General features: G+C 54.1%; 1 protein-coding gene across 1 annotated transcript; it reads right to left on the bottom strand.

The window, feature by feature from the left end:
- Positions 1 to 6,067: 6,067 nt before the first annotated feature.
- TNNI1 (troponin I1, slow skeletal type) lies at positions 6,068 to 9,659 on the bottom strand (the record flags this gene model as incomplete). Its single annotated transcript, XM_080358376.1, has 5 exons — positions 9,624 to 9,659; positions 8,879 to 9,010; positions 8,702 to 8,791; positions 8,061 to 8,237; positions 6,068 to 6,175 (listed from the first exon to the last, which is right to left on the bottom strand). Exons 2-5 carry the CDS (start codon positions 9,002 to 9,004, stop codon positions 6,068 to 6,070), a joined length of 501 nt encoding a protein of 166 aa, XP_080214502.1. The 5' UTR covers positions 9,005 to 9,010; positions 9,624 to 9,659.
- Between the last annotated feature and the right edge of the window lie 5,337 nt (positions 9,660 to 14,996).

The raw sequence follows: 14,996 nt of genomic DNA on the forward strand, positions 1-14,996 counted from the left end.
TCATGGCAGGGGGGGCACTGGGGGAGCTGGGAAGGTCCCTCCAACCCAAACCATTCTATGCTTCTATGATCCTGGTGAAACCCATCCCCAAGGGACTGGTTATAAGGCTGGGCTTGCCACGCATTCCTCCAGCCCACAGGGGTGTGCCTGGGACCTGAGAACCAAAGGAACTATTTTAATCAAAGGTTCCTGAGTAAAATCCCATTTCTATAAGATAGCCCTATGTAATGAGCCATCCGCTCCAAGGAGGGCTTGTTCTCTGGTTTTCTTTCTTCTTGCAGTCATCAGTTGTCTTTCAAGTGTTTTCATTCATACAGGAAAAAAAATTACTTAAATAACTTTGCAAGTGTCCTGCTAATTGCTGACAAACTATATATAGCAGTTCGGCATCAGCAAGTTGCTATAAAGCAATAAACCTCTCTCGTTAATGCATAGTGAGCACTTCAGTTGCAAAACTCGTTGCCAAAGGATATCGCTGAAGCACAGGACTTAACAGTAACGGTTTAGACCAAACATGGTGAAAGAACAGCCCCAGCTGGGTTCTACATGGCAAAGGAATATAAAACTTCATGGTTTATGATTCCTCTTCTTGTTAAGATGGAGAAATTCTAGACAGGCATTTAGCGACGGGGGATTAGGCAGAGGACAAACCTCAATGACACTGACCCCTCACACTCCTCCGGTCTTTATTTTCATCTCAGAGACTTTTTGAGCTGAAGGTCATTTCCTCCTTATTTAAGACCCTTTAGTGGTTTTTTCCTCCATGGATTTGCCCAGTTTCCCTCAAACCCAGGAAAGCTGTTAGTATGAAAACCATCCTTCAGCAAGGAGTCTGTTCCCCACTGCAGGAAAAGCTCCCACCTCTTCCTCAGTTTGAATGAGGTCCTGCTGGGCTGTTTGGTGGCACAAATCACTAATCTCTCATGGTTCGAGATCTTTGCTACTATGGAGCATTTAGCTCATGTTTCCCCTGATGTTCCTCCTGTTTTTTCATTTTTACCATAATCCAAACCTATCACTCCCAAGCAGGCAATGGCCAACCCAGAGCCCATCGTCTTGTACATGAAGTCATGCTGGATTTTTCCCTCTGTGTCTCCATACTCCCCCAAGCATCCCCTGCCATTTTAACCCCAAACCCCAAGCCCTGCAAGATTTTTCTAAACGTCTGCATCATCAGCCTGAAAACACAAGAATTATCAGTAGAGTTTGTTTATCTCACCATCAGTTCCTATCTGCTAATTGATTATTTACCTCTACTTGGACTTTCCCTCTTAGCAGTGGCTGATCTAAAGGTCTTTGCTGCTTGAAATCTTATCAACCAGGTCACCCTTATCCACCAGCTCATTGATGCTTTGGTGAATGCCAGTCACTTTGTGAAATCTATTCCCTTTATGAAAACTATTATATTTTCACCTCACTGAGGTCATCACCAAAGCCCAGACCCAACTGCAGGGCCAGGAATCTGAAGGTGATGAAATTAGGCAGGGTCTTGGGTCCGTGCTCAGGGGAACCAGTCTGACATTTATCCTACGCACCAGGCTGCCGTATCTGCTGTCCCAGATCTACGACGGGAGAGCAAAACTCTGAGCTGGCGCCCAGAGGAGTTGTGCCACAGGGCTCTGCCGTGTGTAAAACCGCATTTCTCTGCAGGTTCCCCTTTGCCCGGGGGTGGCTTTCCAGCCGCCGCACAGGAGGGCTCTGCAGGCAGAGCTGTGTCTCTATCAGATCTTCATCTGATGCAGATCAGCAGAAGACACGCATTTATACCCGCTAAGGAGCCAGACCAGTATCAGGAGGGTTGGTTTTATTTTTCCCTTGGGAACAGTGTCCTGCGTCTCATCCCTATGCAGAGAGTCTCTTTGGCTACAGGGCAGTGCAGATCTTCCAATTTCCACCACCAGGCTGTAATTAGGGCATTCCTCAGCCTCCCCGTGGGGCCCAGCACTGAACCCGCCACCTCCACCCGTGCCCATCCCCAGCATCAACCAGGGCTCAGCTGCTCCCTGGGCTCCATGGGCTCATCCCTGTTGCTGTCAATGGAGCGGAGTCACCAGCACCATCAGCTTCCCCAGCAGGTCGGGCCATGGGGTTCGATGGCCAAGAATGTGGATTTTCACCCTGGCTCAGGTGCCATCCCACAACTGCAGCACTCACCAAGGTCCCACCAGCAAACCTTGTAGGAACCTCAGCTCCCCCCCGCACACAAAGGTCTCCCCGGTGCTCTGCAGGCGCTGGGATGGTCCAGGGCTGTCCGTCCCCAGCCTCAATTCCCTCAGCTTTCAGGAAGGTGTGTGCAATGCGCTAGAGACTGATAGCACGGAGATAGCTCTGCTGTGAGAAGAAAGCCAGAAAATGTCTGACACTGATGTGTGTTGCTCAGAAACTGAACAAAACCCAACCATGGACTCGTGCTTTCTGCTGGAAGGGAATATACATTGGCCAAACTACCTTATACCTAGCTACAAGAGCTAGACAAATCCTGGTTCAGAAATGCCACCATGGTGCCCCATAGATTCTACAGTGTCTTTCATGTTCCCATTTTCCTCTGCAGGTCTCATCTTATTAGATGCCATCTGCTGTGGTGCCCCATCTCTACCGATGGAGAACCATGGACATCCCCAGAAGTGGTGGCAGAGGAGACTTTTCAGGTCATGGATAGAATGTGTGACTAATTGCCAGCAGCTGTATGACAGACTGCATCCCTGATAGCATGTGAAATTAGTTGCAATTAGTGAGAAATCCCCTGTAACACGAGCAGTGGGAGGGCACAGCAAGGGAAGGTGGACAAGGTGGATGTACCTGCTCATGCCAAGCACTGTACTCCAACCCAGCCCCGCTCCTCCCCAGGCTGCAGGACCCCAGCCTGGAGGGCAGCAAGGGGGGAAGATAGGGGTGAAGAAACCCATTTCTCCACAGTTTATACTGCAAGGGACACACAGAACGGCAGTGACAACCCTTGGGGTGGTGGGTGGTTGTGCTACAACCCTCCCAAGCGGTGCAATGGTCCCAAGTCACCTCCTGTGCAGCTGCAGCCACAGAGTTTGATCTGGCACTGAGAGCACCGTGGATGGGACAAACTTTACCCCTTCCTACCCCGGGGCTGCCCACTGCTGCTAATCCTCCTCCCCTTCCTCCCTTTGCAGATCCAGCCACCTGCCGAGCTGCAAATACACTCTGGGAAGTATTTGGGCATGATGCAGTCATCTCCAGCCATGGCTGATTAGCAAGGAGGTTGTAGAGCATCTCAGGATCATTTTACAGCCAGCTAGGAGGGACATTTTTGAAAGGCCATGTCAGGCCAAGCCCTTTGCATCTCCCTCATTGTAGTTTTGCCAGAAAAAAACCTTTCCAGTAGAAAATCGTTGGATTGATTAGTATTTTTTCTACTGTTCAATTTAAATGATGTTGGCAACTTCAAGCTTCCAGCACTTTGCTTTGGGGGCTCTTGGCTGCAATGGCGCAGCCTGGCAGAGGGCAGGGACAGGGCTCTGCTCCATTCGAGGAGACAGGACTGGCTTTTGCATTTCTTTTGGAAATAAATACGATTTCATAAGCGACCATTCCAGCATCAGGTTTTCTCCCTTATAGGAGCCTTGCAAGTCCCTTATTTGGGCTGAATTTTCAGTAACAAGGGATTACCATAGAGTTCCCTTCTAATTCAGAGAGAAGTCGAGATTATTGTCACCTAGGAGGGAAGCAGTGGTGGGACTGCAGAGCTGGCTCGGGACAAGGGAAGCCAGGAACATCCTAGGACAAGAGGCTCAATCTGCCCAGAGCCACGGAAGCAGCTCCGGAGCGGAGGTGGAGGAGAAGACTTGGCTCCCCATCCCCTGCTCCAACCCAGAGAGCTCTTTGCTCAGAGCAGACACATGAATTTTCCCCTTGGGATTCAACCCCTGCAAGCACATGGGGTTTTTTCCATGTTCCTAATAAAGCTGCAATCCATAAAACTTCATTTCCCCGTGACTGATCAATGTGGTTTTTCACTGTAGAAGGATGAAAGCAAGACATGGTGACTGGGGAGCGTCGTACTTTGAAGAAGTAGGGGAACTTGCAGAACAAAGAGTTTTGAGATGAGGTTTTTCTTCCCCCCGCTAATCTAGAACACAAGGCAGCCACGCAGACTCAGCTCTAGCCTGTGATGAGTACGTGTGGGCTCTGCTGATACACCCAGCTGCTCGTACCGGGGCAGCAGAGACGTGCCGCTGGCCCAGAGGTTTTGCTCTACAGCACCTTCGGTGTCTTGATGCGCAGGGTATCTCAATGAGCTGGGCACAGGCTCGATTCTCAGCATCGACCGGAGCCTGGTCCCGCAGACCCATCGCCCATGTTGCCTTTCATCTCACTACCAGCCCTCCCTGCACCACAAACTCCACCCCCTTTTTTTTTTTAATTACCAAATTACCATAATTGCACTAAGCTCAGAGCAACTGTTCTCGACCGGGAGTCGGCTTGCCATTTTCTGTTCCACGTCTGAAGAAGCCTTTGTTTCCATGAAACCTCTCTGCATTTTCCAGCTATACCAGTTGGTCAGGTAGCAGTGATTACCTCTCCCTCCACACCTTTCTTCCTCTGCCAGGATCGCTGCTGAGTGTGTGAGTTCCCTCTGGGGATAGCGAGATCCCAGGACGCTGCCTCGGCAGAGCTCCTGCAAGCTTGGAGGGGCGAGATCACCATCAAAACCTTTTAACTTTCATGGTGGGATCTCGCCACGTATGATCTCTGATCACAGAATCACAGAATGGCTTGGGTTGGAGGGACCTTCCCAGCTCCCCCAGTGCCCCCCCTGCCATGACAGGGACATCTGCACCAGCTCAGGGTGCTCAGAGCCCCGTCCAGCCTGGCCTGGGATGTCTCCAGGGATGGTTCATCCACCACCTCTCTGGCCAACCTGGGCCAGGCTCTCACCACCCTCAGGGCCAACAATTCCTTCCTCATGTCCAGCCTGAATCTCCATCCTTTAGTTTAAAACCATCACCCCTAGTTCTATCTGGAACACTGCTCGAATTAAGCCTTGAAATGGGGCTGTCCCGCTTCCCCTGGCTCTGGTGTCTGTGATGGGGCAGCCGGTGGGACAGCTGGTGCCTGGGTGAAAAGGCTCTGAGGGTTTTTCCAAACCCAGAGGAGCAGAAGGGGTTGGGGGAGCTGGTGAACCATCATCTCCACAGCGAGACCCAAACCTCGCTACATTTGGGGCTGGTGAATTGCTGCAGGGGCTGCGGTGCAGGGGAGGGGAGAGGGGCTGTGCGTGGGGCTGGGGGTCTCAGTAGAGCTTGTGGGCCACTGGGAACAACCAGGGGGACCAGAAGGGATGAGCCCAAACCAATTCTGATCCCAGGGGACAGCATAGGGACATCGCAGGGTGGCAGGAAAGGTCCCCACGGGGCTGTGGGTCAGCACCATCCCCTGGCCAGTGCTCCCACAGTGACAAGCCCACGCAGCGCTCTGCCCGGGACACCGTCCTTTAATACACATGCAGCCGTGCGGGTACATCTCAGGCTGCACCCGCCAGGGAATGGGGGACAGAGGGGACCAGCAGCTGCCCCCAGGGTCTCTGTGCAGTGGCAGGAGGGGACAGTTGGGTGGCGGCCTCTTGGAGGCAGCCTGGCCTGTTCAGGTGACACCAGGGGGCCACTGTGCCGGGGCCGTGCAGGAGCAGGGCTGGTGGCAGAGCTGACACAGAGAAGCTCGGATCTCCTTCACACACAGTCGTCCATATGTTTCATCTCAGTGGTGAATTCAGGGTGAGAGGCAAAGCACACAAGGGACAGCCGGGGACAGGGAGGCAGCAGGGAGGTGGCTCTTCATCCCCACGGTCCTGTGGGGAAGAAACAGAGCAGAGCAGTGGGGCAGAAGAGGAGATTTTGGGTGCTGAAAGCTGGAGCCAGCGATGCCCAAAACGTGTAGGGTGAGTGTGAGGTGGGGACATGCAGGACAGGCACCTGTCATGTGTGGGGTGGGAGATGGGGCAGCTGGTGCCTTTTCTGCAATGGGGGTCCAGGGTGAAGAAGGGGGATGCTGCAGGGGGCACAGGGCAGCATAGGGGAAGAGGACGGTCCCCTACCTCTCACTGGCCTGTTGGGGACTTGGCAGCATCGAACATCTTCTTTCTCCCCTCCATCCCTGACATGGCCTCCACATTCTTGCGCCAGTCGCCCACTTCCACGGGGCGCTCCTGTGGGGAGGGATGGGGACAGAGGTTGCAATGGCCATGTGAGAGGGTGACCAGCAGCCCCACACTGTCCCATCCTGTTGCACAGAGCACTTGGCCCGGCACACAGACAGCAGGAGGAAGGTAGCTGCCCTCTTACAAACACCCTCTGCCTCTGACCCAGCCCCACCATGTGCCACTGTGTGGCAAGCTGGCCAAGAGATGGGAAACAGTGGTCTGATGTCCTCAGGAAATCATAGAATCACAGAATGGTTTGGGTTGAAGGGACCTTCCCAGCTCCCCCAGTGCCCCCCCTGCCATGACAGGGACATCTGCACCAGCTCAGGTTGCTCAGAGCCCCGTCCAGCCTGGCCTGGGATGTCTCCAGGGATGGTTCATCCACCACCTCTCTGGCCAACCTGGGCCAGGCTCTCACCACCCTCAGGGACAACAATTTCTTCCTCATGTCCAGCCTGAATCTCCCTCCTTTAGTTTAAAACCATCACCCCTTGTCCTGTCGCAACAGCCCCTGCTCAAAAGTCTGTCCCCACCTTTCATATTGTCCCCTTTTAAATATGGAAAGATCACACTAAGATCTCCCCAGAGCTTCTGTTCTCCAGCTGAACACTCCAGCTCTCTCCCCTGTCCCCCAGCAGAGCTGTTCCAGCCTCGGATCATTCCTGTGGCTCCTCTGGCCCCTCTCCAGCAGGTCCATGTGTGTCCTGTGCTGAGGACCCAGAGCTGGATGTCTGAATTCATGTGGATCCTCCCCTGTCAAAGCCTGTCTAAATTTCATTAATGTAGCAGGCACAAAAATCCCAGAAAATCTCTTTAGGAAGAAGAAATCACCACATTGGACTTACTCTAGATTTACACCAGCACACTGGGGCAAACACAAGCAAAAACGCCTTCTGCATAGACATCCCAGCCCATATAAAACCCATCTCCACCTTCTCCAAGCATCTGGAGGACACTGGGGTTGCTGGTGTGACGGTGAGAGCCTGGCAGCCGCTTCCAGAGCAGCGAGGGGAGATGACGGCAGCTCTGGGATCAGGCCCAGGAGACTGCTCTGCCAACCCACAAGCATTCATAGATTACAAGCCATGCCCCAAAATCATCTCACGACGTCTAAAATAAACTCAGATCTATTCACCACCTGGTGCTGAGGACCGTAAACACAGTTTTCTATCCAAAGGACTGAAAACATGTTATATTAACAACAGGGGAGGGAAACAAAATAAAAAGGAAAAATAATTGCAAACTGTGATTCTCATCCCACCTATGGAGCTGGGACCAAAGGCTAAAACCTTGGTTTTGGGGGAAGCCCTACAAAACTGGCACAACTCTTCATGCTGGGGTGCCTGCACACTCCAGGCAGGTTTGAGAATCATTCCCTAGCTCTGGTACTGAGACTTTCCCCTCTCATGTCTCTGCAAACCTGGTGTGACCTGGGCCACTTATTTCAAGCCAAGCATGCTTCCCAGACTTGCTCTGCCTTATCTAATCTGGGTCTGGGCGTTTCTTGGGTGTTTTCTCTGGGTGTGATTGCATTGAATTGGAGCTCTTCTGGTTCCCTAGAAGACCAGAAACCAAACTCTCTGCAATCACAGCTCAACAGACAGGCCAAGGGACTCCCACCCAAAAGACCCCTGGGTGCTCTGGGAGACAAAAGCATCATGGCCGCAGTGCTAAATGTCACTTGTTATCATCCACTGGTCACCTGGCCCAGTCCAATTGCTCCCAGGTGGTCCTACAGCATCCCACAATGGCAGTACCTCACAAGGATTATTTCTGAGGCTTACAAGGGATGAGCAGAACCCACGCAGGCTTCACAGGGGACTGTGGAGAATGTGGGCAAGGGCATCCCTAGGAGGTGTCTCCATCTCTGGCCTCTAGAAGAGTCACCCACCTTCTCCGTGTCCTCCTTCTTGACAGACTTCAGGTTGGCTCTCAGGTCCATGGAGACCTTGTGCTTGGAGCCCAGCAGAGCCCTCAGCATGGCATCGGCGGAGACGCGGACTCGCCGCAGTGGCGGGCGCTTGAACTTTCCTCGGAGATCAAGCACCTTGATTTTCAGATCCTTAATCTGCAGGGTGAGGAAAGGAGGAGGAGTGGGAGGTCACTGCACGGCTGCCTTGCACAGAAAGCTCCTGTGTGAAGCAGGAGTCTCTGCCAAGACCGAGCGCCAGAGGGGTCTGTACATCTCCTGCAGCCATGGGGACCTTCTTCCCTAACTGTCCCTCTGAGCACAGAGCTGTTGTCACTGCCTTGCCCCAGCCCGCTGGGGTGGCAGCTGTACCATGAGAAGGTACAAGGGATGATCAGAATGAGGAGGCTTCCCCTGGACCCAGCGGACAGTTTGAATTCCCTGAGACAGGGATGAACCTTGTGCTGAGTGACACCTTGCAGAGCAAACACCAACCCTTAGATTACCCTGGTGCAAGCCCCACATCCAAGCTCAGCCCAGTCCATGACAGACCCCCACGGAGGCCCCAGTTACCATGTGGGAGGGAGTTAACGGAGGAGTGAACAGCCCATCCTGCCTCCTACCTCCCGAGTGTTATGGTTGCATTTTGCTTCAATGTCGTATCTCTCTTCATCCACAATTTCAACCTTCTCATGCAGCTCCCTGCAGAGGTCCTGGGGGCCAAGCACAACAGCAGAGCGGTGAGCGATGCTTCTCCACGCTCCCAAGGAGCTCACTCCACCCTCAGCCCTGGGAGATACCTGGAGCTGGCTCAAGGAAAGGCCATTGGTGTGCAGCGGTGTGACCCGCTCAGCCAAGTATCTTTCCTTCTCCGCTTGCTTGTCCACGATCTCCTGCTCCCACTCCTCCTTTGCTTTTGCCAGCATCAAACTCTACAAACACAGGTAAATGGCAGAAGCATGAACATATGGGCTCCTCTGCTCCCCCTGAGCCTCCTTGTGCAACATGTGTGGGATGGGACATCCCTGCCTGCCCCCCTGCTGCAGCTGTCCTCCCAAAACTGCCGTGCTGCTGCAACACACATCAAAAAATCCTGACACCTTTCGTGTGGTGGCCCCGCAGGCGGGGACACAGCATGGCCAGAGGTGCCACAGGGCTGCGGTGGTCCCGATGGGTGCTGACATCGGCACTTTCTTTGCATCGCTTTGCTCTGCTGTGGCAATAAACGATTTTCCCAAGCCACAATGCAGGGAGCTCTCAGGCTTGTGCTGCAGAGCTGCTGGTACACAAACTCGAGGCTGCGGCTTTAGAGCTGAAGGCATTGGAGTTTCTCCCCACCTTAAAGTGGAGACGAGCGGAGGTTTGTTTGGTGTGTGGGCCACGAAGACCACATGAGTGAGGATTTCTGAGAAACAAGAGGTGGGAACAAGAGCTGCCCATCCTTCTGCCTCTCCCCATCGATGTCCCACCAACCACGCACCTCAGCCCCAGCTCCTTTTCCCCAGCAAGACAAACCCCAGGGAGTTTCCAGCCCTCAGGACTCACCTTCAACAAGAGTTTGCGTGAGGCTGTGATCTTGGATTTTCTCTAGAGGAAAGGAGAGAAAAACATAAACCCTTTGAAAACAAACCCACAGCAATCGCAGGGCAGCATGGAGGTCACTCCCAAAGTGAAAAGCACTTACCTCCCTGTATGCAGGCATTCGAGACGGAGCAGCAAGGAACAAGAGAAGAGAACAAGGCACCAGTGAATAAGAGTCAAAAAGAGGTGACAGTCAAGAAAAGCATTTCATGTGACTTATAGAAACATAGAATCATTGTAGTTGGAAAAGACCCTCAAGATCATTAAGTCCAACCATTTCCCCCACCCCTGGCACTGCCACATGTCCCTGAGAACCTCATGTCCGTCTGTCCAGCCCTCCAGGGATGGTGACTCCAGCACTGCCCTGGGCAGCCTGTTCCAATGCCCCACAGCCCTTTGGGGAAGAAATTGTTCCCCACATCCAACCTCAACCTCCCCTGGTGCAACTTGAGGCCATTTCCTCTGCTCCTGGCGCTTATTCCTGGGGAGCAGAGCCCGACCTCCCTGGCTCCAAGCTCCTTTCAGGCAGTTCAGAGATCAGAAGGTCTCCCCTCAGCTCCTGTTCTCCAGCTGAACCCCCCAGATCCCTCAACTGCTCCCCATCAAACTAACTCATTGCAGCTGGTTTCCTTATTTCTCTATCTAATAGTCACCATCTGCAGGTGAGCCAGGTCTGAGATGATGCGCTCTCTGGAATTGCAGTGGACAATCACAGCTATGGCTCAGAAAGCCAAAATGCCACTGAAAATGTGACACGAGAGCTGTCACAGTGCCCGTAGTGCCAGCCCCAGCTGGGTCCCTGAGGTTTGGGTCACAATACCCTCGTTCACACGTTCCTCACGCAGGATGCTTGGACCCTGTTCAGGTTTGCAGGGCTGGGGCATCTCAGTGCCATTGCTTGATGAAAGCCCTGCAGGGTGGTTTCTCTCTTCTGTTCACACTGGGAAATATGTTATATTTGTACAATGTACTAGGAAAACCCTTGTGGCAAAACAAGTGCTGCCCACCTCAGATCCCAATTTTGGTATCTGTGAAAGCCCCGGGGTTTGAATTGGGACATTGAAATGGCTAACAATTTTTATTTAAAAACAGTTATTTGCAAGGGGAACAGCACAGGTGGTTCATGGGCTGCTCTCCCAGCTAAAACCCCCCAAAAAATGGACAAGCTCAGCCAGCATGAGCAGCCCAGCAGCCAGCTGAGGATTTAGCGAAATCCAAGGGAAACTCGTGCTACTTACGGCTCCGGCATCGCGGTGTAACACTGTTCACCTGCAAGAAAAAGGGAAAGAAGCTGAAACAAAGGGGCAAATCCCAAATCCACCCGAACCCAGGAAGCGGCAGCGGGAGGTTCCCGAGGTCCGGTGCTGCCCCGTGCTGTCGGCGCAGGGAAGCGACTCTGCAACTTCACCGTGAAATACCGAGATGAACCGCACCGCTCCGAGGAATCCTGATTTGGGGCGAGCTCCGACCTGCCGGCAGCCGGCCCTGCAGGACCCGGCTCCTGCTCCCCGGGGGGTTTCCCAAGCTCCGAGCTGCTCCCCGCTGGCTGCATCACCCACCCCAGCCAGGGGCGAGCGTGGCTGGGAAGAGCACAACAAACGGGGCGCCTTGGGTTGTGTTGGCTCGGGGAGTCCCGTCCCGCAGCTCCTTGTGGGCAATGGCAAAGACGGTGGAGCCCAAATCCGTCTCGGGAGCGACAGAGCAAGGGGCAACAAGCCCCTGCCAAGCGGCTGAGCATTTGCCTTTCGCATCAGCATCCCTGGTGAAATACGGTTTCATATTTTACATTTTATGTGTAACCTTATGCCCTGGCAGCTGCTTCCAAACGCGCGGCCCCCCAGCTTCCCCGCGCTGCCGCTAACACTGCCCTCTCCTGCCGAGGAGCTGGGGCACCACGCAAGCCTGAGTAGTACAAAACTAAGGCTATATTTCAGGAAGAAACAGCGTTTTCCAGCTGTGAGTTTAGTCCTTAGAATGGAAATGGCAAAGTTGGGATTTTTTTGCCTCTAACTCTTTACATCCCCCTCAATTTGGAAATTACTTAAACCCAAGAGATTCCTCCTGGGGGAAAGAAAACATTCTTGTCTCAAACAGCTGCTCCCAGGAGCCCGTCCCAAGCGAATCTCCGTGCGGCTCCCAGCTCCATCGCTTGTCCCTGTCCCCTCCCCGTGTCCCTCGCTGCCTGGCCAGAGCCGCGGCCTGAAGGAACGGAGTTGATGAGGGAAAAGCCATAGAAACCCATCAGGAACCACCTCCCGCAGAGCCCACCAGGTCTCCAGGTTTACAAGCTAAAATCCCAAGAACAGGGATTTTTTCTGCAAGAAGCCACGTCGCTCAGATCCAGATGGACCCCCTGGTTTTGTGCTTTTTCAGAGGTTTTTGGTGATCCAACAAACGCTCCGGAGAACACGCAGAGAAGGTGCTGAGCAGGGCGGGTGGCAGCTGCTCCCCCCAGTTTATTTTGGGGATGGCAGAAAAGCCTTTGGCTCTGTGGATGTGATCAAGGACTGGGCAAAGCCTCTCACATTTCCTGCCTTTCGCGACCGAGCGAAGCCCTGGAAGGTGGGACTGCACCTCGTGCTCACGACCTCTGCCAAGGTCACTCCGTTTTTAGGCCCAGATGTTTCTAAATGGGCTCCCCAAGGGACAGCCAGGACTCAGCTGTGTCACTACGACGTCCCCAGTGACCCCATGCAGCGACTTTTCGGCTCCATCTGGATCTGGAGCATCCCCAAGAGGCTTCGCTCTCTGATGGGGATGAGAGGGTCTGGATGAGGTAATTCAGCACTGTTTGCATGCCCCTAGACATGAAAAGCTTAAAAAGCTTGTTAAACCTTTAGATCACAGAAATCCTCAAAAGAAATAACCCCCGAAATCCAAACAAGGTCAGTCCTGACATCCTCCCCACCCCAGGGGGCCAGAGACATCCTGCAGACACAGCCCCAGCTGACACGGTGCCACCGCGCTCTGCTCACGCCTCCCTGGTCACACAAGTGACCACGAGCAATCAGGCTGTGACACATCAGCAAATGCTCCCCAGAATGGCCCCGTTTGCCAGTTTTCGGAAAAATCAAGCAAATCTCAGCTCTGAAGCTCAGCTGGGAATTTTCACGGTGTTTCTCCCCATTGCAGCCTCAAACATCCTCTCTCCAAGAGCAGAGAACAACCTCAGACAGGGGGAGGAATTCAGACAAATCCCATGCCGGGGGCTCCTCTCTACAGATACCAGGTGTCCCACGCCTGTGTCACCACCAGCACACCCGGGGGAGATGGGGGGACCCGGGGCAGCGCCTTACCTGTGCTGTGCAGGAGGAGGTGACGGCTGGTCCCCGGAGAGCCGCGCACTGCCGGGGGCCGGCGGCGCAGGGGGAGTGTGAAACCACAGCCTGCCTGCAAGTGGTCAGTAAAAATAGCACAAATCCCCTCTTGTGTGCACAAGCCCCGGTGCCCCATGACGAGCTGCACACACCTGGGGCACACACATCACCCGCACACGTCGGTGCCCCCGTGATTCATTGCACCCCTGGCCCCCACACGCAGACGGTTTGGTGAATTCCTGTGCTGTTTGCATGCGGATCGCCCAGCTTGGCCAGCACTCGCCACCCAGCGCTTTGCTCACATGTGTGTGGTGTGTGAGCACGAGATGTGCCATGTCGGGCTGGCTGTGGCGCGACGGCAATGCCAATGCAGATGGGACGTATTCATTGTGGCGCATCTGCCTTGCTCCTCTTGATGTAAACCAGCATCGGAGATGCTGGAAAAGCCTGCAAAGAGGCAGACACCATGAGCAGGCAGAAAACCTCCTGAAGTTTTTGCTTTCATTTGCTTTTTTCTTTCCGAAAGTCTCAGGAGGGGAGATGGGGGAGTGTGAGCAGCCTGGGGAGATAACATGGTGCTGACGCCAATGGTGCACACACGCTCTGCAATGCTGCAAGCACAAAGTGATGTCCCCACGGGAACACTGGCTGAGGGGCCTCCCTGGAGCCACCACAGCCGGGACAAAGCCACCCGGGGCCAGGACAGGGCACATTGTCAAGGGGCGATGCGGTGAAACAGAGATGGGGTTACAGCATCAGGCCAGATGATTGGTTGGGGTTAAGGATGGGGCAGTCCCCTGTTTGGGGAGCAGGATGGTCCAGACTCACCCAGTACAGCACAGGGGGTTGAAATGTTCAAGCAGCTTTCAGCCCCCCATAAACCCTGATGTTTTCCCCGTGAAATTCCTGAAAAGCAGCAGAAAAGCTGCCGTCTCGCCCTCCTGCACCCCACCGAGCCCCTCGCCCAGGGTCCCCACCAAGGGAGGCTTCACATGGCAGGGCCAGGCAGCACCTGTTCCCTGCGATATTTTTAGGGGCAAGTTTAGGAGCAAACAATTCCCAGCGTGCAGCCCAGCAGGGACAATGCCCGGTATTTTAATCCTGAGACTATTATGGTCACGGAGGGGCACACAGCTGCATGCAAAGGGCAGCTCTCATGGTGGGGAGCAAAGTCACCCCCCCATCCCACAGAGCAGGGGATGCACAGCCCCTTCCCCAGCTCCTTCCCCAACTCCTCCCGCAAACGGCAGCGTCAGTGTCAGTCCCATCCTTGTTTGACATGCCCTAGTCAGGTCGCAGCAAGCACAGGGGAACCCCCCAGCGCCCACACTCCTCGAGGGCCCCTCCAAAGATGTGTCCCCTTTCCTGGCTCCAAGTGCCAGCGCCGCAGATCTGTTCCCAGCACCGAGGAGGAGGCGGATTTATACCAGCCCCGTTAGACCTTTATAAGGAAAAAGCCCCCAGGGGCTGTGCCTCCAGCATCTTTCCTCCTGGCTGCCTTGGGATTGTTTTCAGAGCACAGAGGAGCCAAAATTAGCCTGTGACAAAGGCTCTGCATTCCCTGCAGACGTGCTCCGGGGACCCACCAGCTCCCGCTGCTGCGGGACAAGGGCTGATTTGGATGCCATTTGCTCCAGTCTCAGGTTTCATCCTGTGCTGGGACGAGGAGAAAAGAGCGAGAAAGGGATGGGACAGCAGGACCCCTCAATTTGGGGCTTCAGCATCTCTTTCAAAGCCTTGGTGCTGACGTGGGAGCCCAGCAGCAGCAGGACCGTGAAGAGCCCAGGATCTCTCCATCCCTCCTCTCCAGTCAGCAGAATGAGGACATTTTGGGTCTGCATTCCTGCTTTGCAAACAGTGATGAGCGGTTGTTTCGTTAGGGAAGACTCTGAACGCTCACAGAAGGTGCTGAAGCTGAGGAAGGGTCTCTCAAAGTCAACGGGTCCTTTACGAACAGCACACGCTCCCTGCCTCGTGCCATTGGCACATAGAAAAATCTTTATTAAATAAGGAAGAATTA

Source organism: Nesoenas mayeri, assembly GCF_963082525.1.
Source record: "Nesoenas mayeri genome assembly, chromosome: 23".
NCBI lineage: Eukaryota > Metazoa > Chordata > Aves > Columbiformes > Columbidae > Nesoenas > Nesoenas mayeri.